This window comes from Copidosoma floridanum, unplaced genomic scaffold, assembly GCF_036245765.1.
Source record: "Copidosoma floridanum isolate Cflo_tuat_1 unplaced genomic scaffold, Cflo_Japanese_pri ptg000030l, whole genome shotgun sequence".
In the NCBI taxonomy this organism is placed as follows: Eukaryota; Metazoa; Arthropoda; class Insecta; order Hymenoptera; family Encyrtidae; genus Copidosoma; species Copidosoma floridanum.
Genome location: NW_028321907.1, coordinates 14715241 through 14741220, shown reverse-complemented (window position 1 = coordinate 14741220; position 25980 = coordinate 14715241). Strand labels below are relative to the sequence as shown.

The following is a 25980-nucleotide window of genomic DNA, read 5'->3' as shown; positions in this document are numbered from 1 at the left end:
ACAGTGCTCACCACCTAGCCATCCAATGGATTGGATTTTTCTTGGATCCAGTACCAGATCCAGTTCAAAGAACTGACAACAGGTGGCCGAGTCACGATGGTAAATTTGGAATGTGTGTGATGTGCGAGCACAAGTGCATGCACATACACGTATTGCAGGTTGGATTTGGATCGTTGTGTGTGTTAATACGAAGAACAACGTACAACGACGATCGACGACGACAACAACTTTGAGAGCTGAGAAGCCAGTTAACCAGTGATGATTGTGTTTTTACCGCTCATTGTACATACGACGTAGCTCATCATACTATTACATTTTTTTTATAATACAATAAAAAAACCCTTGAGGGTTTGTAGAGGACTAGGTATGCGTGTTTAAAAAAAATTTGAGGGACGATTGATGGTTACGTGAGAAAGAGACCTTGGGTGTCAGATTCTCCTGCTATTTTCAAAGCTTACCGGGAAAGCGTGGACATCATAACCTATCGTGGAATTATCGGAGACCCAAGGGCACGAAGAGCCGGCGAGGATGGCCATGGGCGATGACTTTAACTTTGCCGAGCTCTGTAGGCTCTGCTCCCTAAAGAGCAGCCATCAGATGCAGATTTTCGACAAAGAAGCTGAGCAGAGGCAGCTATTATTCAAAATACGCTCGTGCATACCGGCAGTGGTGAGTGTATGTTTTTTTACTTGGTATTATATGTAGGTATGTACTTTTTCTGCCTGCTGAGCACATATTATGCACCGGATGTTTTGATCGTTCATTAATTAATAAAATTACTGTCAATTAAATGAGGTGCCATGACTTTTTTATTCAACTTTTTTATTTATTTAATTACTCATTACATTTTTTTTTTTTTTTTAATTATTTTACCGATATAGATAACAAAAGAGGACGCATTACCAAAAAATATTTGCCAGAGGTGTATATACAAATTGGACATGTTTTACGAATTCCGCGTGAGCTGTATGACAACTGACACGGTTTTGAAAAATTATGCAGATAGTATTAAACAACTTGCCGCTGTCACACAGGTAAGAGACATGTTTTGGTAATATACAATCGAAACTATAAAAACCATTGAGAAGGTGTTATTACGGAGCAATGCACAATTTTTAAACTTAATACATTTTTAATTAAATTTGTTGTAATATCAAGTTCAATTGTGATTGTACGATACAACCATTTTTAATATTTTGATATTATTTTTAAAAACATTAAAAATTTGTATATTATTTCAAAAGATTCAACGCGTACATTGTGCTACCCTTTAAAATTTTTTCCATAACTTTGCTCAGTGTTGGGACCGAAATTTTTTGAATAACCTGAATGTATGTTGAAGTTATTCATAAAATTTTTAACTAGATGATTTCAGTTATTAAACATTTAATTTAAATAGGAGGCTTCTTATTTGTGTAACAGCTTATTGTTAAGAATAACGCAACGTAAGTGAATGTAATTTTTTTCAAAGAAGTTCATACTTTCTTTCGAGTAGTGTCAACTAACAGATATTATTCACCTCTGAAGGAAATTTCATACTTACTTAGCACCATTCCACATTCATTTACAAAGTTGCGATCATGCAAAAAAGTATCTATTTACATAAATCCAATTTAAATCCAATTACTGATTTTACAAAAGAAGAAAATTTGACGAAAAACACCGACACGGCAAAGTCAGCAGCAGTAGTCCGTCCGTAGCGAGTACTAGCGATGGGGTTGCAGAACAGGAGGGGGATGTCGGGTGTTCACCTCCTACGAAAAAGGGACATGTGGGTGTGAGTACGCGTGGGTGTACGGGACAATCGCATCTCGTCTATGCGACGCTATATTGATCGGTGGGGGCTCCGTGGCTTGTTTACTCTCCCTTCTTGCACCCCTGTCGTCCAGACAAATACTTAGCTCGCACTCGTATTGTACACAGTGTAATAAACCTACGTGCCTTTACATATTATGCTCACATGCTAAGCGTAGTACAATAACAATGCTACGGGCTCGGGTGCAAGTAACATTAACACGAAAAGCGAAAGTCAGAGCCTTTTTTCCTGTTGCAGATACTTGAATATACACATTCAACATTCTTTCTTCTCACTTCCTTTATCAACTCCTTCGTAGTCTAGCTCTGCAACACTGGCTTTGTCCTGTTCATGCCCCGGCTCTTTTTTTCATTCTCCGGTGCACGGATCACGCTCTTATCTGCTTTTCTGTACGGCTTACTTTTTACTATATGCCGGTACACCCTGTAATAGTAACCGCTCGTCAACAACAAACTTAATCTGTGGCCATCTCGCTTCATCGGCCTTTCCCCGTTGTTTTTTTTTTTTTTTTTCAAATACCTAACTCCCTTTACAAACAAATTTTTTTCCTTTTAGTGCCTTGCACGAACTGAGCGTATACTTAACCAGCTAAGGATAAATGTACCTATTTCTATGCTCTGCCCTATTACTGTAGATTTTGAAAAACTGATAATTACTTCCTTAAAATACGGAATTGCAGTAGTAAAATAATTTTTTAATGTTAGTAACCAAAAGAAATACGAGTATTTATATCTTTTGATATGGATGACAGCTAGCTTTAGGTCGAAGCCATTAAGTAAATAATTATTTTGTACAACGCGCACAGTAACTGATCGAGCAAGTATTTTCGTGGTGAACGTATATAAATGCAACTAAAGTATACTTGCGTACCGCATGATAGTGAACGCGTAAAAAATACAGAAAAAATTTCTATTGCAAGTAGAACAGCCAAACAAAAGTTATATAGAGAATCGGGTATCAAAAATGAAAAATGAAATCGATATAAAAAATTTCATTGAAAAACTTCTGTTCACGAGGGAAGGGGTTTTATGCTGCTCCCAATCCAGTTCAGTCGTGTAGAGGTGGAAGTGGTTTACGGCGGAAAATAAATATAACGCAAATGTGCAATAAAAATATTTACAATATATTTACAGTGCTTAAATTATGAAAATGTGCTCAAGTGAAGGCAAGCGGAGAGAAGCTTTCTCTGCCGCCGCGGCGCGCTAACTAACATACTATGCTCGCAGAGCAATATTTATAGAGACAAAAGTTAAAGTAGAAACTTCTAGTACATTGATAAATAAAGGTACAAGAGTAAAGGTAAAACGGTCTCTTGGGCATTGCAAATGTACGCGATGATAAAGGCGTATGATCGGAAAATTACTTCAACTTTAATACAAGAATAACAAACGTGACGCAATTTGAATTTAGAAAAGGTTTGTCGGCAAATATTCAGGTACAAAACTGAACAACTTCAATGACAAGAGAGTATTGGAGAATAAAATAGTTTTGTATCATATAATGAAGGGCTGTGAACAAAAAAAAAAAAAATTTTTTTTTAAACAGTAAATATATCATACAGAAAATACAGGTGACATTTGCATCTTTCTCATACTCTGCAAATACATGTTGCGAGAACTTGTTTACGGTAATTGAGACATGGTGATTTGTATATCTCCGGTAATACTTACACAGTAATAGCTACACTACCAGCATACCGTTTTCATTCATTTTAAAAATATTCTACTGAAGTTTTAGTCTTGATATTTCGTAAGAGTTTACTTAAAATTAAAAAAACAAAATATATTTCAAAAGAATTTTATTACACTATTTTTCATGCTGCATTCAAGTTTGAATTTTCAGTATGTGCCACAGTGATAGATAGACTTACCTTCATTTCATACTTTTGATAGTTGTTTTACGAAATATTTCAACATTGAAGCACTCAAAAATATAATTTAGGTCAACTAAAATTGCACTAAAATATTTAAAAACTTATCATGTCCGCCTGTATGAAAGGCTGCTTCTTAATCCCATCATCTGTGTTGATGAACAAAAAAGAGCTGTAGGTAAGAGCTTGAATATTAACAATCAATTAAAAACTCAAACAACTAAGATTTTAACTTATGATAAGCAGATGAAAAATATATTACGTACAAATTTTTTGTACTAATGAGCTTTTATCCACCGTCAAAAATTGAAATCGGTAGTAAAAATGTAGTACAAAATACGTAATGCACTACATAGACCTAAATTTTTAGCACTCTCCCTAATTTATCTGACCCATACAAGCACCACCCAAAAAGTCTGGTAGCTGCTGGACGTCGATCAAGCACCGAAACCAGTAGTTGCCCCCGGAGATGCACGTCACTCCCGATTATTATTATTCCACCACTGTAGTATGCGTGCTCAATATCATATGCGGTTCTAGGAGCGCTTGCACAGGTGTATCAGAAAGGGTAAAAGGGAAGAGGGAGGGGAAAGTAGCTTGTCTCCATCTCTATAACAGAGGCTCTATAAAAGCAGTTGGATGGAGGTATACGTCGGAGGGCGTTTTTAACGATCCATGAGAGTCGGGCTCATCTTGTCTCCTCTGCTGCCGAGGCTCTCAGGTGCGGGTTAGACTTGGGCTGCTGTAGCTGCAACCAAGCATGTAAAACCTGTTTTTTCAGCAGCCAAAGCAAGAGAAAGAGAGAGAACGTTAACTTTCTCGTGGAGAAAAAAGTAAAAAAATAAAAAAGGTAGAGGAGTCCAGCTCCTGAAGCTACTGCAGGCTTCGTTTTCAACGTTGTCAGCTCATGTAGATGCACCTGTACTAACGATATATGATATTTTGTCATCGTTTAAGTACCCAGTGCAGCATATCATGTGATTGCAGCTAAACTGTACACCAATTTACGTACGATGATAAAGAGTGATCAACACATGGTGCTTATTTTTTTGAACCTGTGTCAATGGAATCATTTTGCAGGCTTACCGTTGCAAGCATTATTTTGTTGATTCGTCCTATTTTTTTTTTTTTTTTTTTTTTTTTTTTTTTTTTTTTTTTCAACAATGATTTGAATACGCTCAATTGTCCTAGGAAGTACGTTTAGACATTTATGCATGTTTTGATTATTAATTATACATCTAGCGTAGGTACGTTAATTTTTTCTTTACCCACTTTGTTGTTTCTTGATGCATTCCAATGAAGCTTACTGCTCGCCCCGTTCATAGCTAACATCATATTAAGATCGTTCGATCAATTGATCGCATTCTTTCAATTTTTTTGGTTCCTTCGCTACTTACATCGGCGCCAAAAAGTTACATTGTGGGCTCCTCGTCACCGCTGGAGTCTGGCCCCAATGTCAGTGTCAAGGTCAGCCGGCCGACGCACCGCAGTCAAGCGTCGCTGGTGGCGCGCACCAGCCAAAAGGGAGGGAAGGTACCCAAGCGCGCACAAGAAAGGGATAAAGAGAAAAAGAGGGGAGAGAGAAAGAGAAACGTTCGTGGCCCTGCGTGGCTCAGTGATGTCAGTTCGACGCCGGGAGGCTGTGAGCATAGATATTGCCGCGACAGTAGTCACGCAAGAGATTTTGTAGGTGTGTACGCATACAGTGGACGGGGTGGTTATACGGGGTGTGCGAGATTACACACATGGTGGTTGATCAGGCGATTTAGAAAGTCTTTGGTGCCCGATTTAAAGTTTTTTTGTCCGAATATTCAGTGCTATGAGTGAGAGTTGGAATTGAATATATTTTGTTTTATCCACCCAAGAAGTACCACGGAATTAATAGGATTATGTTTCGAAAATTGGTAAGGGCTCATATACTGCTTAAATGATAAATTTAAGGTCGATTATAAGGTAACAAATTGTAAAGTCTTCATTACATTACGTGGAAAAAATAATTGAATTGTTTATTTACAATTATTTAATAGCAGATGCGTATCAGTGGGCTTTAATCAAAAGTATTTTATATTTTAAATTTTACATCTTTTACATGAACAAAAAGTAGAACGTCATGTTAATTTGGTTGGTATAACTATATATAGTTAGAGATACATGGTAAGCTGTTTCAATTAAATCGGAAATTGATAATAACTGCGACACTTGAGATGTACAAAACACGTTTGACACACAGTAAAATAAAAGGCTCGTAATGGTAATATCATTTCTATGAAATTGTTTCTATTATTAATTTTCCACGCATGCATTTCTTCTCATATTTCTTCCTACCCACAAAGCTCTTTTTGATAAAACATTCCTTATACTTATGTACATATGTTTACACCCAAATCTTTTGTCAATTAAATTAAACGTCAATCTCGAGATCTCGATGCTTAAAACATTGACAAAAAATATTAAAACTATTTATCGTGCATCATAAGTTGTGCGAATTCTCTGACCACATGTGCGTTGAACACGAATTCACGCAGCATCGAAGAAAACGATGGATTAAGCCCATTGTCCCTTCCCAATTCGCATACACGAAAAGTTTGGAGGCTCACCTAACATCCGAGAGAGAAAAAAAACCGGCTCCCGCGCACTGTCCCCTCGCAACAACGACGACGACGGTCTCCAAGCCTGTACAGGCGGCAGCATCAGCATCCCCTTTCTTCGATCCTCGCATTTCGTGGCTGTTCAAGCAAATTCAGTGTGCCGTGTTATTCCATTTCCAACGGCTTTTAAGAGAAAGAGAGATTGGCTCATTTCGAATTCAAATTTTTTGCACCATGCAGTAGCAATATATAGTGGCAAGCTTAGCTTACGTAACAAACAGCACAGAGTGGTGTAGTATTCTAGCTGTTCTAGTCGATTTTAATACATTTGTGGTTCGTTATTACGTTATTTGCGTAACCCAGGGCATAAGCTATAGGCTATTTGAACTAATTTAATTTCTTCGGCCAGCGAGGCGTTCAAGTCTTGCGTACAGTATGTTGTTTAAGGTGACAGCACCACCTGATTTATTCTAAATGTTTGGGAATTCTAAATTTATAGTGTTCAGTGCGTAAAAAATCCTCATTTGGAATTTGCCTAACATTGTGTTCAATGCCAGAAGTTTTATACTTTTTTTTTTTTTTTTTTTTTTTTTCTTCGAAAATAAATGTAACCATTTTGATCGTATTTTAATGCCAAGCATATTAGGAAAAATGATAGCTACATATTGAATAAACGACGTTTTGGCTGCAAGTTACATGTTTCTCCGTAGCTGTTCCATTAAGTTTGGTGTAAAATGAAGTTCTAATAGCAAAACCGTTTATTCAGATCCTACGAAACCAACAGAACATTGTGATGCACCGTATTGCGTTTGCGTTTAAACAGCATCACATGAAGATTAATCCTCAACAAATCCCAAGGTACACACTAAACTCTAGCCCTACCGGTATTCTTGATAATAATTCTGTCTCATCCCAAACGTCTCATCAGTACCTATAACGGGTGTTGTGTGCAAGTGTACCGCTGTACCCAACAACAGTAACGACAACAATAACGTGCGTTAACTACTACACAGTCTGCACGTATTCATCTACGTGTACACATACATACACACACGATGCATAAGGTCGTTGCCGGAGGATCGATACTTCTCTCTCGCGTCGACCAGCGACCTTCGTCTTGCGCGCGCGCGGAACGAAGTCGCTTCATCCACGTATATAAATATATGCCCACACACATATATCGTGAGGCATAGATCTGTATACAGCTGCCGGAGAACCGGAGGAGATGGTCCGCCTGTGATACAATGTCTACGTACATATATATATGTGCATCGTGAGTTCGTGTTATACGAGAGATTCCCTTCTCGATTCGTTCTCTTTTTTCGTGAGTATAAGAGCGAAGCTTGCCCCTATGTTTTACACGCAAACTAAGAAAAGAAAAAGCAAAAAGGACTGGAAGGAGCCGAGTCGAAGGAGATGGGCAGCAATGTACCCAGTACCCACTCGTATGCTATATATGTGGGTATATATACGTGGCGGTCGAATATGCTGTTCGAGCATCCTTCTGATGCCTAATTTTTGTAAAGTCTGCAGCTCGAAGCAGGTCTTGGACCTGATTCTTACTTAGAAGGATGATGTTGATGACTATTTTAGGTTTTCACCTCTTTTAGAATTGGTATGTTTTATTTTATAGGAGATTGATGTACCTAGTGCTGAAAATTTTGTAAAAGTTGAACACTTAGACAAAATTTTAGTCAAAGTTACATGCGGAATTTGCGTATAGCTAATACAAAATATTCGTATTAAACGTACAAAATTTGTGTAAGGTAAATGTGTATATATTACGATTTACAAAAAAAACATGAGTGGTACATTTACTTTTTAACGTACTTCTTTTGACGCTTCTCTCAACTGATTTCAATAGTGAATTTTTAAAAATTCGATGAAAAAAAGGGTTATTATTCGGAGATTAAAATAAAATATGACTTTGGTAATTTTTTGTTTTCAATTGTGGCTCAATGACAGATCTTAATTGAGTTTTTAATCCAGGAAGGTTCGATTTTGAAGAGACGCATTAATTCGCGTTTAGTGATTTTTAGTAACATTGACTCGTGTTACATTCATATAATTTTTTATTCCTGATGTATAAAATAGAAAAAAAATCTTCGAATAAATTGAAAACGATCCTACAATATCTTTGTTTATAACAATTTTTAATGTTGCTTGTAAAAAAACAGAAGTCCCGAACTCTTATTTTATTAAAGAAGTTTAACCATCGTGATTGAAAATTTTCCCCGATAAACGGATCGAAAATTTCAACAAAACCCCAAACTGTCAAGCACACAGATAGTCTGATAGTCCTTTTTTAAAAAAAAGAGAATCCAAAAAAAACAGCTCAAAATGATTTTGCAGCTAATAAGTGCACAATGGTCCGTGCCACCCTCCAGACCTTGGAAAAGAAGGTTCTTATCACAAGTCAAACATTCCTAAGCTCTGAAAATCAGTGAGCAAAAAAAAAGAGGGTGAAGGAAGTTAGCCCTCGACCTCGGGGCACACTGCACTTTCCCTCAACTGATGCCGGCTCAGCTTCCCTATGTTAGCTCCTGTCGCGTCCTGCTCCTCTTGCATACAGAGACAACGCGTAGTAGTTACACAAACGAACAAAGTCCTCACCACCCGTGCTGTGTGTATAAGGTTACCTATACACACTCGCAATCTCCTTGCTCTCTCTCTCTTTGCCGTTCTTCCTCGGTCTACAGCTCTTTTTTCCTTCTTTCTTCTCTCGCAGCACTCGTGAGAAAGATCCAAGCGAGCCATGCATGCAGCCTTGTTTCGCTCGCTCGTTATTGCAACAGCTACGGTAGATCGCCGCGCGATGTGCCGCGGGCAGCAGCAGCTGCTCTCTCTCTCTCTCTCTCTCCCTGCTACTTCCACCGTATGCTACATAATACTCTCGTATGAATTCGACTCTGCCCGCGATTGTGTTTGTGCATATACTCAATGACGACGACGACGACGATGACGGTAGTCGGTATACCTTTTTTCGCCTTTCGAAGAGTTGCTGTCGAGCTCCTCGCACACAATTCTAAGTGGCTACTGGTGTCTCGGTAATCGTGTGAGTTAATGCGCATTTTTTCCTTCCATTGGTGCTGTGTATTAAATATTCTTTTTGGCTCTGACTTGACATATCTTCTCACAGACTTTAGTGAAGATGTCTCCTGAGTTTTGAACTTTCTTAATTTCTATGTATCGTTTCAATGGCGTATAGGTGCTTTATTTCGTGCAGTTCGTCAAGATGTTAAAATGATCTAACAAGGTACATGAAAATGTAAATCAGAAAACACAATAGTTCTTATGTCCCAGGAATCCCTCTAGATGCAGGAATATTATTTAAAGACAGAGTTCTGAAATCCTTTTGATAAATAAGAGACATAATTACTAGTAAAAAATTATGATTGAAAAAAATTCAAGTAAGACAATTCAGCTCTCAAATATAATTTGTTCCTTTAGTTGTGTCAACGATTGCCTATAGCAGAATGAAAATTATCAAGTAGTGGCATACTCTTAGCAATATTAAATTGACTCGTTATTGGTATCGGCCAACTGTACCTTGCACCATAAATGTAAATAATCCTTAACTTTCTTACATTCTATCGTACAACAATAATATAATTAGCTGAGATGAACCGGATGGGGGTTGCTACAATTATAGTATGCATAGATAGACTTGGATATCCCGTCTCTAAAATAAACTTTAAATTCAGAACATCAGAATTCAGTTTAAAAGGCCGATGATTTAAAGTCACGATACATATTTTTCAGAACGACAAAGACAAAATGTCGAATGGTCAGCACCACCAGCGTTCAGCTTACGTGGAGGCACACGCAGTGGCACACGCAGCAGTTCAACAGCACATGGCCCAGCAGGCAGCCCAGGCGCGACTGCTAGCTGGCCCAGTACCTAGTGCTGCGCCCCAGCCGCCCAACCCGACCTTCACTCTGCCCGACGACGGTCTTGGTTACGACGACGGAGTGCGCGTACTGCGTTCCATTGGCACGTGGTGAGTGTCTTTCCACTTCAACGTTCAACCGAAAAATTGGTTCAACGATCTAACGTTCGCTTACAATCTACGCAGGTCTCCAGACTACTCGTCAGCCATGCGACCGGGTACTATGATGCCAGCTTTTCCAGGTACCGCGGAGCCGCAGTTCAACACAAATGGTCGAGCCCCGACGACGGCGGCAGTGAACCAACAGCCTTTACGGAACACAAATGCGTCCAGCAGTATAAGGCCAGGCTCGGTGTCCAAGGCGACCAATACCGGTGAGCCCACGACTAAAGCCTTTGCCTGTACAGTATGTGGCAAGGGCCTAGCGCGCAAGGACAAACTCGTCATCCACATGCGGATACACACCGGTGAAAAGCCCTACTCTTGCGAAGTCTGTGGTAAGTACACCTTAGAGAGGGGGGGGGGGGTTCAGCATTGACTTTGTCCTACGAATCGATGGATCCATCACTTATCGGATACTTTCATGTAACAGGAAAAGCGTTCGCAAGAAGGGACAAGCTGGTAATTCATATGAATAAGCTGCGACACAGACCTGGAGTCACGGCTTTGTCAACGCCCGCTGGCTCAAATTTGCACAACGAACAGCAGCAACAACAACAACAGCAACAAACGCAACAGCAACAGCAGCAGCAACAGCAACAGCGTCCTGATAGTACGCAGAAGCCAAAAGAAGAACCAATCAGTTGGTCGTGTGAGTTGTGTGGGCGAGGGCTGGCTACGAGGGAAGAATGGGCTCAGCACGCGAGGTAATTTGATATAATCTATAATCATTTTAAAAATCCATTGTAATGAATAGTTAAAAAATAAAGAAGAATGATTGTAAAAAATTGTCGGATAGGTCGCACCGAGAAGCCACCGGTCCACCACAGCACGCAGCTGCCTATTTTCCTGGGTCAGTTCCTCCGCCACAGCCGTACCCAGCCGAAAGGCATCACTGTATGATGTGTCGTACCGATTTCACCGACAAGACCGAGTTCATTCTGCACGTGCGCTCGCACTTCGACCCCCATACTCAGCAGGCTGCCGTGGCTGCAGCTGCAGCCGCAGCCGCGGCGAGTGGAAAACAGGACCCAGCCACTGCCGAACTGATCGCTCGCGGCCTCGTCGATCCCTCGGGCCTCTGCAGCTAGAACTTTCGTACTGGCTACGGCTCCCTACGGTCTCTACGTGTCATTCTGTAATTGGTGAAGTGAGTAAGAGGCTTTTAAGTGGGTTTTTTCGTGTCTGCGTGGCTGTGTGTGGATATTATGATGAGGATACAAAAAATCTAAGGAGCTGGAATTAACATTGTCTTTTCATTGGTTGTTTAATTTTTTTATGATTGTGCTGACTTCTAATTTGAAAATACGATATGAAGTATTTTAATTAGATAGAACAGTATTCAGAGCGTTTTTTTTTTTTTTTTTTTTTTTTTTAATAATTACGAAAATTGAATATAAGTAGCCTTTTTTTATTGTGTTACTGCAATGCGAATTGGGCACGTATAAAAAATTAAAGGCAAACATTCATTTAAGGGTATAAATAAAAAATATGACAAAAATATCTGATCATACCGACTCAATAAAAAAAGGATTGTGAACTATGTCTCGGTAATCCAGATGGATTAACCCAAAAATTGTTCGCTTTTTGTGATTGCAATTATTACTTTGCTATCGTTGATCATTATAATTGGAGATCATAAATCGAACGATATGAAAATGTAAGCATTTTTCAAGTTTGTATTTTAATTTTTGTAAAATAAAATTGTCAGTGTAAGTTGTTTTTACAAAAATATCCAGTATGGGATATCGCAAAATTGTTTGTTAATTGTTTAGTTTGAAGTTTACAGATATTTTAAATGTTAATTGAAAAATGTATTTAAGTTTATTAGTTCCGATTTTGAAGTAACGAATATTTAGAGTTTTATAGTTACAAAAATTCATGAAAAATTCTGCAGTCTTATCTAATTACGTTAAGTAGTGTAATATATTAGAATAGAAATTTTTTTACAATAGATAGGTGGATGAACAGCTGCAGATAATCTGATTTGATTTATTTATTTTATTTTTTTTTTTAATGATGTATGATAGTTGGTGATTACTTTGAATTTATCGTTCCTACCAGAATACACGTTCTTAGATAAGATAAATATTTCAAAAAAATATTTTTTGAATTATAGCTTGAGTATAAAAATACAAAAATAATTTGAAATCATTTTTTGTTTTATTTATGTATGATATAAAATAAAGCTTCTGCGAATTGATTTTTAGGCATAACATAACTTGTGCCTCCATTCTTGTATAAGAATTTTCAAGTGTTGTAGTTCTTGAAAACAATATTTTATTTATGTTTCATATTTATTAATGATCAACAAAAACAATACATTCAACGTAGCAAAACCAACAGTAACAGTAAATTATGCTTTTATTACACAAACATAATACTGTAATTCAAGCCAACGCGCGCAGTCACAGAAAAAAATGTTTGGTGTAACGATGTATTGAAACTACTACGGAGGCTCAATTATATTGTAAAGTCGAGAACAGATTAAGATGTAAGGAAACGAAACAGGCGGTGCAATGCGATCTGTATAAAGTTGAGTAAAAAATGCATTTCCGAAATAAATAAATGTACATATATACCTATGTTTCAAAGAATGTGGTGCCTTCTGCTTAAGGACTTCATTTTTGCCACGTATTTGGGAGGCACACTATCTTTGAGTTGACAAAATAATGTTTATAAGTTTTTTATAGATCTAAAGTCGTAGTTGATCATTGTATTATTATTATTTTTTTTTTTAGTTTTGTTTTCTACTGTCGTAAGTAAATATTATGAATAAGAGTAAACTATTCATTAAGTGACTTTTTTGTACTGTTACAGTCCCATAAAATGACAATTGAGTCAGTGAGTTACTGCCATAATCATAAAACAAAATGTATACTCATCAAACTTTTATAAATAAATCATTATGTAATAATATCGTAAGTGAAGTTACCAATTTCAATTTCTTCCTTTACTTTGAATCTTATGAATGACAATTTGATTTTGAGAATTTGGAGCCAATGAGTGAGTAAAAAAGTAAAATTAGTTATCAGGTCATAAAATGTTATAATATGTTTAACAGGTATTTAAAGTTTTAAAGAAATGATCTTATGCTGGCAGGGATTCGAAACTATAGCGCTTTTTCTGTGAAGAATAATTATTTACACGAGTCCTACATAAATGGTGATCTATACTAAGTACTTTAGTTAAAAAATGTCAATTAATCAAATACGTCCAATAAAAAATTCAATTTTATAATCGAAAATTAAATTTCCAAGCATGACTGCGTTATATTTTTACTAAATAGTTTACTAAATCGGTTAATTTCTATAACTAAAAATTGGCATTTTCCGAATGGTTACAAATGGCACAACAGTTGCATATTTAAAACAATTTTCTTTCATTAAGTTTTACTACTGAATTGAATTTGGTTACTATATAATTCGAAAATCTATGTAAAATACAAAGAAAAATATAAAATACTTATTTGCAAAAGTAATTCACATCCTACGGCAAATTATATTGGGCAAAACTTTTTTTTACTATACAAGCACTTAGGAAATCAGTTTCCTAGAATGCAGTTCTTGATCTCTCTATTTTATCGTGTTTGAAGCGATATCAATTTAGACAATATTTTAAGTCTCTTATGCTGCATCAACCCAAAGCCAAGAATTAATGGAATCCTGAGTCATGATGAGGCGAAAACTAACTTAACAATATATTAATATCTCAGAAATGAACTGGATCTGTTTTCCACCCGAAAGTAACTTAATATTTGCCAAGCAATATAAAGCGAAACAGGTCATTAAATATACAATAAGTAATGGAGTAATTGCAAAGAGTATCACTGGAAAACTTTGTGCATTAATGCATAATCTCGTCTACATACATATTGAATATTAGCTTAATCTTAAAATCAGAGCGAGAATAACTTTGCTACAGTGATTTTGTTTTTCTCATACAGGTGTGACGAAATGGGATGCCACCAACCCAATCCATTCTGAAAAAAAACTTTTAAACATGGGAGAAATGATTTTATCAGCTAGTCCCAGCATCAGATTCGAGATTCTTCAGGCCAACTTAAACGAGATATAACGAAAAAAAGTTTCAACAGATGTTAGTTAGAAAATCATGTTTTTCGCTTTTGATATTAATTATATGATATAAAAATCTTAGAGAAGTTTCAACAATGACTTCAAAAATTTTTGGACACAACTGTTCAAAAATTAGTATGCTACAAGTAATAATAAATAACATAAAATGTCAAAAATTGGAAAAGGCTTGCCACTTTGGTGGAATAGTATTGTGATTTAAAATTTGAACGCAATATTTATGATTTACCTATATTTTTCCAGCTAAAAGAAAGTATTGTACATGTATTTGATTTTAAAGCCTCTAGATTAAATTGTTTCCGTACTTTTTATTATTCGATATTCCAATGTCATATTTTTTGTAGGATATATAATATCAAGGATAATATTATAAAAAACATTCTAACTTTTAGGTTTACTGCACAGCTACAACGTCCCTTACTCAGCTAAAGCATACAGTGTACCCACAACTAGTATTTCTCCCTGTCTATTGTGTTGCGAATGCGACTAAAGGCGAACGGGACCCTCATTCTCCGCTGCCAGTATACTAGCGCACACGTGTTTTGTTATAGATATATAACATACATGCACAGGAACTCGAGAAATGCTGCTCCCCTGAAAATATTTGGCTTCGAGTCTCCATTTCTGAATTTTACGTAGACCAACGCTCTAGAAACGTGCACCTGATAGCATGTTATGACGAAATCCACAAAAAATATCCTATTTTTGTTCCTGATTTTACAAAAAAATTTTTTTGAAGAACATCCTTAAAACCGAGCTTATTTTACTCGTAATGTCATGTGCTATAAGGAAAAAATTTTAAACACGGGTTTCAGTGAGGATGAAACCATTTTTCCTCGATTTACATGCTATTTTATTATCTATAAATATCTGTACACGTACAGATATAGTTTTAACATGTTAATAGCGAAAAATGGGTGTCACCCTCACTGAAACCCGTGTTCAAAGTTTTTTCCTCATAGTACATAACATTATAAGTAAAATGAGCCCGGTTTGAAGGGTATGCCTCAAATAAATTTTTTTTTTTTTTAAATGGGATACAAAAACGGAATATTTTTTGTAAATTTTCACGTATGCCTATATCACTACAATGCTTCCATGCTCTTCTCGCTCGTTTGCACTTTCTCTCACGTAAATGCGCTCACGCAAATACATTGACTATTGTACGAGTGCATGAATTGCTCTCCTAATTTCGTTGTGCTTGAAAGATGGAAAATAAGACTGGGATGTATCATGAGAATTTAGAATTGACGACTCTTAATTTCATTGCTGTTTCTTTCTGTCTGGTCTTATTATAAACGATCAAAGATCTCTGATTCTCTGAAGTGTGGGATGGATAGAGAGCCTATAAATTTGATTTTGGGATAGATTTTTCGGTACTGAACTAGTTGACTTACGTTAAGAAAAATCGTTCTAGACGAGAGTGTATTATTGCATATTATTTCAGTAAAACGATACGTGCCGTATCGTTTTTTTCTTCTTTTTTTTTTGTGAGAGCTTTACAAGTTACTGCTGTTAATTAACTGGAAAATCTTTATCAAGCTTTTTCTTCAGTCAGAGTATCCAAAATCGTTTACCTTTTGGAAATCCAAACTTATGACAGATAGCTGTTTAGATCCATATAATATGATTAAAAATAGACACAATGCGCTCTTGAGAATTCACGGTTCCCGCAAACTGTATTGAGAAACCACAAAATTTGCATTTATAAGTCTTGTACTACGATTAGATTGCATGGGACTCTATTACAGCTGTTTTGTTATTTTTAAGGGACCAATTAGGTGGTGGATAGGATGGAGAAAGAGCTGATCGATCGAAGTACGTCGATTTTTAAGTAACGCTGAACTTTCCCACAGTGCGGCTTCAGAGAAGAGAGTCGCAGCCACTACGTAGGATCGAAAATGAAAGAAGCGGGAGAGAAAAAAAGGAACAAGTAAAAAACAGCAACAAGAAGAGTAAGAAGTGTACTTGTACTCATGTTATAGGTATACACCCTGGTTAGTGCAGGCCAGGGGTACAGAGTAACCGAGCCGCGGATTGCGCCATCGCTTGGATATATAAACACACGTTGCAGAAGCAGGTATCTGCTCTGGTCGTACAAAGGTTGGCTTGTAGTTGGCTGCTCCCACAGCTATGAGTAAAATGCCAGATGAAAGTGAATATCGGCAATAGGAGAAGAATGCACTGCCTAGTAGGTAAGTATACACGTGGGAGTGGAACGGAGTGAGAAGGTGAACTTTGTAAGGAGATCATGCATAGATCATGCTACCCTCTGTGTTGCTGGTCTGCTGCAGGCTCTACCTTTTAGAGTTGGATTATCACATAAGCATCATTAAGAGACTTTGTACCATCGATGACCCTTGTTTTTTTTCATGTAAAATTTAAGAAACCTTCTCAATTATGATACTTAGGAAATTATATTATTAGATCATATGACACAATTAATGTTACTTGTAAAGTTTATACTGAAACGTATACTGAAAATATCTCTGGCGATTTTATGTTTTAATCTACAACCAGTCATTTCTCAAATTTTAGATCTAATAAGTACCCGAATTAACGCTTAAAAATGCTAGATGACCCACACCAGTCAAAAATAAAATAAAACAGCACCTTTAAAACTTCTATACAACAAAAAATAACCAAAAAAGGCTTGAGAGGAGGACTCATAAGTCAAAGTATCTTTCTTTCCAACATAAAAAACGCTTAAGATTATTAAGTTTGACATCTACTTAAAAATAGGAGGGCGCATGATCGAGAGGACTATGAGAGTTTGTAATTTTTTTTAACTTTCGTAAGCAAAACAAATAGAAGGAGAGAATACAAACAAAAATTTTTGGCTGTCAAAAATAATATACTTTATTAATCTTAAAAAATTTTTCTTTACATTGCTTAACGACTGTAATAGAAATTAACCTACACAATAAATTCAAGTAGTTTTAAATTTTCAGTTTTACTATCACTGACAAGGAACTTGATCGTTTGCAAGACAAAATTTCTTCTACGTTGAATGTCACGGGGACAGTTCCATGTCTATATAAATGAAAAAAAACATGTATACACGTACATAAAACAATTTTTTTGTTGAGAAACAAAACAGGACGACAATATTTCTCTTAACTAGAAAATCGTCATCCAGCCAGTCGAATTTATTGTTCTATACTCTCCCTCGAGTAATCCCTTCACCCGCTCTCCTTTTTTCACAGCTATTGTACCCTCTCCCCTAACTCCTTCTCGTCAGACTCGTCCTTTGATTTCCGTCCAACGCTCAAATCCCTCATCTTCAACTCTTGCTAAAAGTATAGGAGAAGCCGTCAGGCGTCCGGTTGAAATCGAGCTTGCCGGGAGGGTAGAAGCGCCTTGGTGCTGGCGTCGTTATCTCATTGTAGTTATACCTCAGTGGTGCAGGTGGAGGTTGCGGTGGTGGAGACGGTGGCGTTGGTCGGGGGACCGGCCGGTATTGTGAAGTGATCGGTCCAATCACTGGCTGAGGGGCCACATCATATTTCGTATCATAACGGAGCGAACCGGATGGATACTCGGCGTAGGGCGACTCGTACTGTAGCTGCGAATGTTTTGCAAGTTACGTCTTTGTCACTAGCCTCCATGAAATCGATGATTTACAGAAATCACTTTCTTAGTATCGTTCACTCACCAACTCTGGTTGAGGAGGTGGTGGTAATGGCCGATTGTATCGTGGTGCAGGTGGAGCTGGACGGGGCTCGTATGCCGGCTCCTGCGTCTCGTACTGAGGCTCGTAGGGTCGGCGAACCAGTTGGTAGCGCGGAGGACGCGATGGTAGCCTAGGTGGTACGTAGTCCGGTGGATTGTACTGGGGCAGTGGAACGTATTCCGGCTGGGGTGGCGTGGGTGGCGGCTGTGATGGTATGTGGTCACCGCTTGCCTACGCGTCGACACAAATCATAGTAAAGTAAGATTTTGTTTAACAGATATTTGAAATTACCCTGTTGTCTTACATTCCTTATTTTTATAATATCTGAAATTAATACAGGTCTATTTTGTAAATCATTACTGCGAGGATGATAATGTTTGACGTTATACTTGTGACTTTGACTTTTAATTTTTAACGGTGAACTTAAATGAATTTAACGATTTGAAATTAAGTATTTGTAAGTTGATACCATGTTATTAGGTACGTAATTTACTTTAAGTTTTATTTATGCATCGTAAGAAAAAAAATAAAAATAAAAGAAATTAATCGAATGTACATCATATAGTTTGATCTTCACGACACAAGTAAATTGTTTCAGATGAAAGATTTCAACAGCACCACGATGTGTTTTTTAACGAGGAACAATGGAAAATAATTTATTTCACTGTACAAATATCCCCAAATTCCTGTTTCAAATAAATCTTACCATTGTGCAACCACATTCGCAATATTCGCATGCTAACTCCAAATAAGCTCCCAGACAACATGGAATTAATGGGTAGCGTTTGCATAAGTTAATGGCTAGTTCTAACGTGAGATAATATACTAAAGCGAATGTATGTGTGGACGTGTTATTCTGCAATGTTACGGTGACACGAGAACGTGAAAGAAGTAGCAATTTACAATTTCTCTAATTTGAAACTAGTAAACAATGATGTAGGAGAATGTGACACGCAAGAGTTGAAATCAGCCGGCTCACCATTCTACGGACAATTTTCTAAAAATTAGCTATCGAAACTCTACAAAGCAACACCGTACCTTCACCATCGAAACATGCACATCCCAAACGATCTTTGAATACTTTACAAACCGTTTGAAACTTCACTGTGTACCGAACCATGCAGTTTTCCAATAATGGTCAACGTTCAAAAGTATCTCTAACACGCTATTATTGTTCCAAGTATCATTACAAGAAGGGTTGTATACTCTTGCGAAATCATGAAAATACACAAGACAAAAGAATAGGAAAAAGCGCAACTACTAACCTGGAAGCCATTAACGCCCGCGGTATACGTGACGGTGCGCCTTTGTCCCGTTGGATCGACGTAGGAGTAGGAGCCACGTCGATTTCCGTACTCGTCACTCTCCTCCTTGAATTCGACCCCATCTTCTTGTGAATAAGCAGCACCAAAGGTCCCATCGCCAGACAAGTAGCGCTGGTCTTTCAGAATAGCCGCATTTTGCGAGGTCTGTAGATAACCACTCTGGCAGTGAGCGAGCGTTATCGCGCCGCATAATACTATCTGGAACGTAATGGATTAGAAGTGCCCAGAGTTCGCGAGCTGTTATGCACATGCGTTACTTTCACATGGACATTATTCTTTCGGTGGAATTTTTAGTCTAACCAGCTGATACGGAAATCAAGAGAAGGAGAAATAAAAATTGTCTATGTTTGACATCATGACGTACTGATAATTCCTGTTTTGAAGGGATGAAATTGCTTGAAAAGTGATAAATCTCATTTTTTTTGTGGGAGAATTATTGCTGGTTGTCGAGAGGTGAAATAATGCGAGTTATATGATGAAATTCAGGGTACATTCGTGCTAGTACCAAAACCGGTTTGTGCAGTTTTAATGTGACAATGGAATTTCTTTAGCATAAATGGTCTTTAAATTATGCACGCAAAAAATAGTGAAAATTAATACATGAGGTACGTACTTTTTAATGCATTTTTTGAAAGACAATTAGAATTAAAAAATTTTAGTCAAACAAATTCAGAGACTTGATCGAAACAGTGAAATCGAGGATAATGTGTCCATTATTATGCAGATTTTTATTAGAAAAAAAAATGAGTACACACATTCTTATTATAGCACGATGTACTGATGCTAAATAATTCAAGAGAACTTCGAATAATTATAATTGTATACAAAAATACTGAAACATTATAAACTGAATTATAATGATGAATAAAAAGTTTTTTTTTAAGTATGCTGTGTATTACATACGTGTGAGATAAAAGTAGAAAACAATGAATGTCTAAATAATTACTTTACCATAGTGATATTTTTCATATTGACTTAACTTTTAAAACTGTAAATAGAGCATGCTTTGGAAAAATATTTTACGTAGGTAAAAATTTATGTATGTCATCATACCCATGATTATAACAAATTAATGCCAATTTTCGTTATTTACGAGATGAAATTTCATAATACGTTTATTCATATGCATGAAGCAACAAACAGCCAATGTAGTATTTTAGAAGACCTAGATCAAAGTATTTCCACGTTCTTTTTACTTGTGTTAATATGAGTAATAAATAAAAAATACTTTGGTACCAAGAAATCAATAAATAAAATAAAATATATTAATTTGATGAATAAATACAAAAAAAGTAAATTTAAAAAGTGTACAAATAGCAAAAATGGATGTAAAGAAATAAATATAGGTAATTGAATGAATTAGAAAAAATTAAGCTAGGTACATGAATACCTAACACAATATATAACAAAATAAATTAGACGAATTAATTATTGAACGAGGAAATAAAATATTTAAATGCACTTAAAAATTAAAAAGGATTTGATTCGAAAATTCGCTGTCTCAAAACTAAATTTTTCTTTATTCACAACCTTACTAATTTTAGATATAAAGTAGAGCAAATAAGTACCACTAAGGTCCCAATAAGTATTGGCAGTAAATCTTATAAATAAAAGTAATAAGTCATCTTACTATAATAAATAAGTCCCTCATTGTGCCAGGAACTGAAACGCCACACCACGAGTGTTTGAAACAAAACAGTGCGCTGTCGCCGGCTCGAGAGGGGCGTTTTATACCACAGGAGGTCGGCACGAAGGTTCAAACCCACCTCTGCTACGGCGTTACTACAAAGCCGCCCGTTCTCTCTATTGAGCCCATGTTTATACCATAAAGCACGATTTAATATATCACTACCACGCCCAAGCGCAACGAATACATCGTATGTACATCGCACACATCGATACCCGATTAATACCACGTAAAATGGTTCAAATTAAAGAGGAAAATGAAGGAAAGTCTAGCTCATGCAATTAGATCCAAAAAGCAAGACAGTATAGTTGTATTGTGCACAAGCAAACTTAAGATTATTGGGCCATTTATTTTCTCGAGTAGATATGTGTCAAGATGCTTGGTTGAATCGGCTTATATACTTCAGTTGATTATATTTTTTATTTAAGTGAGTACGTACTCAAAGAATTGAGGGAGTGTCTAGCTTTCCTCGTACTGAACATTTTTCAATTTTCGCTGGTAGTTGTAGAATGCAAGGAATTCTTTTCATTTATTTTTTGGCAATTTAGCAGGTTTGAAAATACTTCATGTTTAAAAAGCCATTCTCAAAATGTTTAATTGGAGGGTCTGGTCGTGTATACTGCGCTTTTTCACAGAAAGTTGGGGGATACATTCCGTACATGACACTTTCGCGTGTAGAATTCATACAAAAAGATATATCTTTCTATAAATTCCTTTTCACTATGGGAATATAAAGCATAATCAACAATGATTGTGTTACATGTTAAATAAAGAAAGATTCCAGAAGAATAGTTTTGTACCTAGTGGCTTATGTCACCAGGTCAAGCACCAGACCCGAGGGACTCCTTGTGCTTTCTCTGGTTGGATACGCACTAGATGAGAACGATGTTCATTACTTCAGGCGCACTAAATATCGGAAGATGTAATAAAACGCCGATCGTAAGAAAAAAAACATTTTTAAGAAGCTTATGTAACTTTTTCAAATTAATTAAAAGCTTTTTTAAACATAAAATTTTGAAACTACATAAAAAAACTCTACAGTTAAGTAAAATAGTAGAAATCATACGAATGTTTATCATTAAAAATTAAAGTCAATATAGGTACTGAAGTGAATTTGTGGATAAACTTTACTGTAGATATATCCGTTTGAAATGCTGTGAAGGGGTGATCGGCAGTAGATATTTTATCCTATGTATGTAAGCCTTATCTTACGAGCAGTTTTCAAACAAAACAATGCTAGTTCTAGCGATAAAACAGAGGGTACGCTTGCTATTCAATGTCTGGAAAATTCTAATTTGTATTACTATAAATTATTTAATAATAATAATAATAATAATAATAATAATAATAATAATAATAATAATCTGAGTATGGTCACTAAACTTTTTTCATCTGAAAGTTTTATTTAAAATTAATTTCGCAATTTTTAAATAATTATATATCTCATGCAGAAAGAAATAGATACATCAAAAACTTTGTTTTACTAAAACTAATATTTTCAATATTATTTTATACAAATAGAAAAAGATCTCAACTTACATAATGAAATTTTTTTTTATTAAAATAATAAAAAAAATTAATACTGAAAATTTTAACACAAATTAATAGGCCATAATTACAGTTATAAGAAATTCTACCAATTAAAAAATAGATTAATACAGACTTGAATAAAAAATAAAAATAAGATAAATATTACTTATGCCTTTAATAATTTCACATTTTACTTTTTCTCATAATAAAGATCATATTATAGTATTTTTTTACTTCACACACGATCAATATTATGTTTATTAAAGATAAAAAAAGAAATTTTATTAGTCGTGGGAGTGTAGGGTTAAGGTAGAAAGAGGGGAGCAAGATAAGTTGGGGAAAAATTACTTGGAGGTTATAAGATTAGATGGATAAGGATTTACATATGGAATTCAGATCAACAACCTCTATACAGAGTTAATAGAGTGTGCTTGTAGAAGCTACTCAAATGGTGTATGAGTAGGAAATTTTTTTTTCCTACTTCGGGCGTTTTTGAGGGTGTAGTGTGCCCTCGGTAGGAAAAATAGGGTTTGCACCAGGTACGCATCCAACTGGGGCAAGCACAAGGAGTCCCTCGGGTCTGGTGCTTGCCCTGGAGACACGCACCACCAGGTACGAAAACTACTACATTAAATAATATGTTTTAAGCTGAAATTTTATTTATAGTTCTTTTTTTTTCAAGAAAATAGTATTTTTCGTACCTGATGGTGCGTGTCTCCAGGGCAAGCACCAGACCCGAGGGACCTGCGAAGGAGGGCTCAAGGGACTCCTTGTGCTTGCCCTAGTTGGATGCACACCAGGTGCGAACCCTATTTTTCCTACCGAGGGCACACCCAACCCTCAAAGTAGCCCAAGGTAGAAAAAATTATATACAGCGTTCAAATCCAAAAACTTTAAACTTTGCTATCTGAATCAATTAATGTGCATTATATTTCACCAATTAATAGCAGAAAATATTTTCTAGTTTCCATTTTTGTGTTTAATAATCAGAAATTTCGTTTACTTATAAGCAAAACATAAAATAATATTATGTAAGAAAGTTATTTATACATTTCATATTTTTTAAATTTCATTCCTGGAAAGCAGAGGATACGTGTAAAGCGTAACGACGCAAGTGTTACGAACCATTTTCTATTATAATTAATGAAGCTTATGCTACATTCTTCTATCGTTAGTGTAAAATTTTATTATGTCACATTTAAATTACAAGAAAATGTATTAAAAAAGGGTTCATGTTGCATTATACTTAACTCTTTAAAATACTTTATGTTATCGTAGTTTGCAAAGTCTATTTGTAAAAAAGCCAAATTACTGTTTTCTAAACGTTTACGTATTTTCTTACTCTTGAGGCTGCGATGTTTCTTTATCAGTTAAAAAACAGTAGACTACTCTTTGCAGCATTGAAAGCTTGTCAATTTATTAATGTTTATTAGTGTTAAAAGTAAACTAATATTTATTACTTGAAAGCAAAACTTTCATTTTTGTTTCTTAATTTTTTTTACAGTGAATACTTTGTTAGCTTACGTTAAGATATACATTTAAATATTTGTGTAAATTGTATACCTAAATATGTAGTAACTTTTTATACTTCACATCGCTTAAAATGTTTTCACTTTATAGAGAATAATACCTTTTTATACAACAATTTTTTAAAGTAACAAAAATGCTTGGTCTAGCAAACGAAATCGCTTGTATATAGGTAAATGAGGTTTATTTTACTATAGCGTACCGATTAATGGATACAAAAAATACAACTTTCATGTGTTACTACAAAGAAACTATAACTTTATATCGCATCAATGATATGCACAAAAAAATAATTGCGCTGAAACGGTGCTCTTAAATAACACGAGGTAATCGCATTTAAATGAGCTTCGTAGCTAAAGCAGCATCACATGAAGGCTATTATGTACATGTAGTCTTAAATCATCGAGTGTAAATAATAATGTAATAAATTTTCTATTGGGAAGATTCTCTACTATAGATAAGCCCAAAGGGAACTCTCAGCCCTTGTACGTTTACGCAACTAAAAAGTATAGTGTTACTCTTATATGTATACACCTGTGATTTTTTGCCGATTTTTTTAGCTGGCTTATTTATGTTGTAAGATTGTCAATTTTTACACTGCAGATTTGTCTTATAAACTAAGCTCAATTATGCTCAGCTCAACAATCCCCTTGTAATATACAAATAATTTTAGTTGCATTTTTAAGTCAATATTTTATAATACTGATGTAAAAAGATTATTTTGGTGATTAGATTTATTATTATCTAAATCTACACGCTGTAGGCTATTGTTATTAAAACTACAAATAAAAACGGTAGTGAACAACAGTTATATTTGGTATTTTTTTTTCTCTTGCAAAAACATTTATTGGGCAACGGAAATATGCATTAATCTCATCTATTTAGATAAAAAATTTGAACACATACAGTAGAATACTGTCAAACATCTGTACACCTAATTTTACTTACAAAGATACATAATCCACCTAATTATATTTTTACAAAAAATTATTATGCATTAGTATGTATTATTATTTCAATTATATTCGTTTGAAATAATTTTTTGAACATAAATCGCTTTCACACTTTCCTATACTTGTTAGTACAAGGGGAAAAAATTCCATACGGGCAATGCTACTGCTTTATACCAAGAGAGAGGGCCTCATTAAATACTTAAAATTCCTTCTCCCTCTTCGAATCTCACAGATATTAAAAAAAACTGTTAACGTGCACGCACGCATTCGGTTTGAAAAAATTGAAAATCAATGATAAAAATACAGGAAACAGTAGAGAAGAAAAAAAATCAGGAAAGAAAAATATGACTCCTCATGGCAGCCCGTTCACCCTCTCGGTGTGCCATTCGCTTCCTACAGGAGATCTGCCACCGGCAGTCAGTTCGTCCGTCCAACTCAACTCTTTCTTGGAGTGATTGCGCCATGTGCACGCGAACGAATATGTACCTGCTCCCTTCTCCTAAGTAAATAATACCCCGGGGCCTTGTGGATGGATAGAGAGGAGGTGCAGCCGCGGGCCAAGTAAGCGTGAACGACTTTTTTCTTCACTTTTAAAAATAATGAAAAAACCGCCATACTGTCGGTGGCGGCTGCTGGGAGAACGTAGACTGGTGGGTAGGCCCCCCAATTATGTTGGCGGAGCGAGCGTATATAGAAGTCCCCGGCGTCCAAATGCACAGATTTCTTGAAACTTGACTAGCGGTGACATCATTAGCTGTTCCTACGGCTTACTTATTGCTGAGCAGGACTAGTGGAAGCTCGAAATAACATTACGAACGATAAGAAGACTATTTTTCGCAATTTAGCTGAGCTGCTGTTCTTTATGCTG

General features: G+C 36.0%; 2 protein-coding genes across 5 annotated transcripts; one reads left to right on the top strand and one right to left on the bottom strand.

Moving 5' to 3' along the window:
- The first annotated feature begins 281 nt into the window (after nucleotides 1-281).
- Nucleotides 282-11664, top strand: LOC106639632 (uncharacterized). 4 transcript variants are annotated; one of them, XM_089596359.1, is made up of 8 exons: nucleotides 282-669; nucleotides 882-1025; nucleotides 5177-5182; nucleotides 9531-9542; nucleotides 10037-10275; nucleotides 10351-10661; nucleotides 10757-11030; nucleotides 11123-11664. In XM_089596359.1, exons 1-8 carry the CDS (start codon nucleotides 529-531, stop codon nucleotides 11412-11414), a joined length of 1419 nt encoding a protein of 472 aa, XP_089452485.1. In that variant the 5' UTR covers nucleotides 282-528; the 3' UTR covers nucleotides 11415-11664. The 4 variants fall into 4 exon arrangements, with proteins under 4 accessions (XP_089452485.1, XP_089452484.1, XP_014208818.2 ...); XM_089596358.1 differs by lacking the exons at nucleotides 5177-5182; nucleotides 9531-9542 and adding an exon at nucleotides 7682-7709 and having other exon boundaries at nucleotides 882-1034; nucleotides 10047-10275; XM_014353332.2 differs by lacking the exons at nucleotides 5177-5182; nucleotides 9531-9542 and having other exon boundaries at nucleotides 882-1034.
- Nucleotides 11665-17700: 6036 nt separating this feature from the next.
- Nucleotides 17701-25727, bottom strand: CPR19 (cuticular protein 19). Its single transcript, XM_089596833.1, has 5 exons — nucleotides 25722-25727; nucleotides 25483-25611; nucleotides 19356-19613; nucleotides 18073-18321; nucleotides 17701-17904 (listed from the first exon to the last, which is right to left on the bottom strand). The coding sequence occupies exons 1-5, from the start codon at nucleotides 25725-25727 to the stop codon at nucleotides 17701-17703; spliced, it is 846 nt and encodes a 281-aa protein (XP_089452959.1).
- Between the last annotated feature and the right edge of the window lie 253 nt (nucleotides 25728-25980).

What these genes read in the sequence shown, in the direction of transcription:
- CPR19 (XM_089596833.1), bottom strand. An exon ending in GCGAATGGCACACCGAGAGG is followed by an intron (nt 19,614 to 25,482) that starts GTGAACGGGCTG and finishes ATTACGTTCCAG; the next exon opens with ATAGTATTATGCGGCGCGAT. An exon ending in CACCTCCTCAACCAGAGTTG is followed by an intron (nt 17,905 to 18,072) that starts GTGAGTGAACGA and finishes GTGGCCCCTCAG; the next exon opens with CCAGTGATTGGACCGATCAC.
- LOC106639632 (XM_089596358.1), top strand. Translation starts at nt 529, where the DNA reads ATGGCCATGGGCGATGACTTTAACTTTGCCGAGCTCTGTAGGCTCTGC. An exon ending in GATGGGCAGCAATGTACCCA is followed by an intron (nt 7,710 to 10,046) that starts GTACCCACTCGT and finishes AGAACGACAAAG; the next exon opens with ACAAAATGTCGAATGGTCAG. An exon ending in GAATGGGCTCAGCACGCGAG is followed by an intron (nt 11,031 to 11,122) that starts GTAATTTGATAT and finishes ATTGTCGGATAG; the next exon opens with GTCGCACCGAGAAGCCACCG.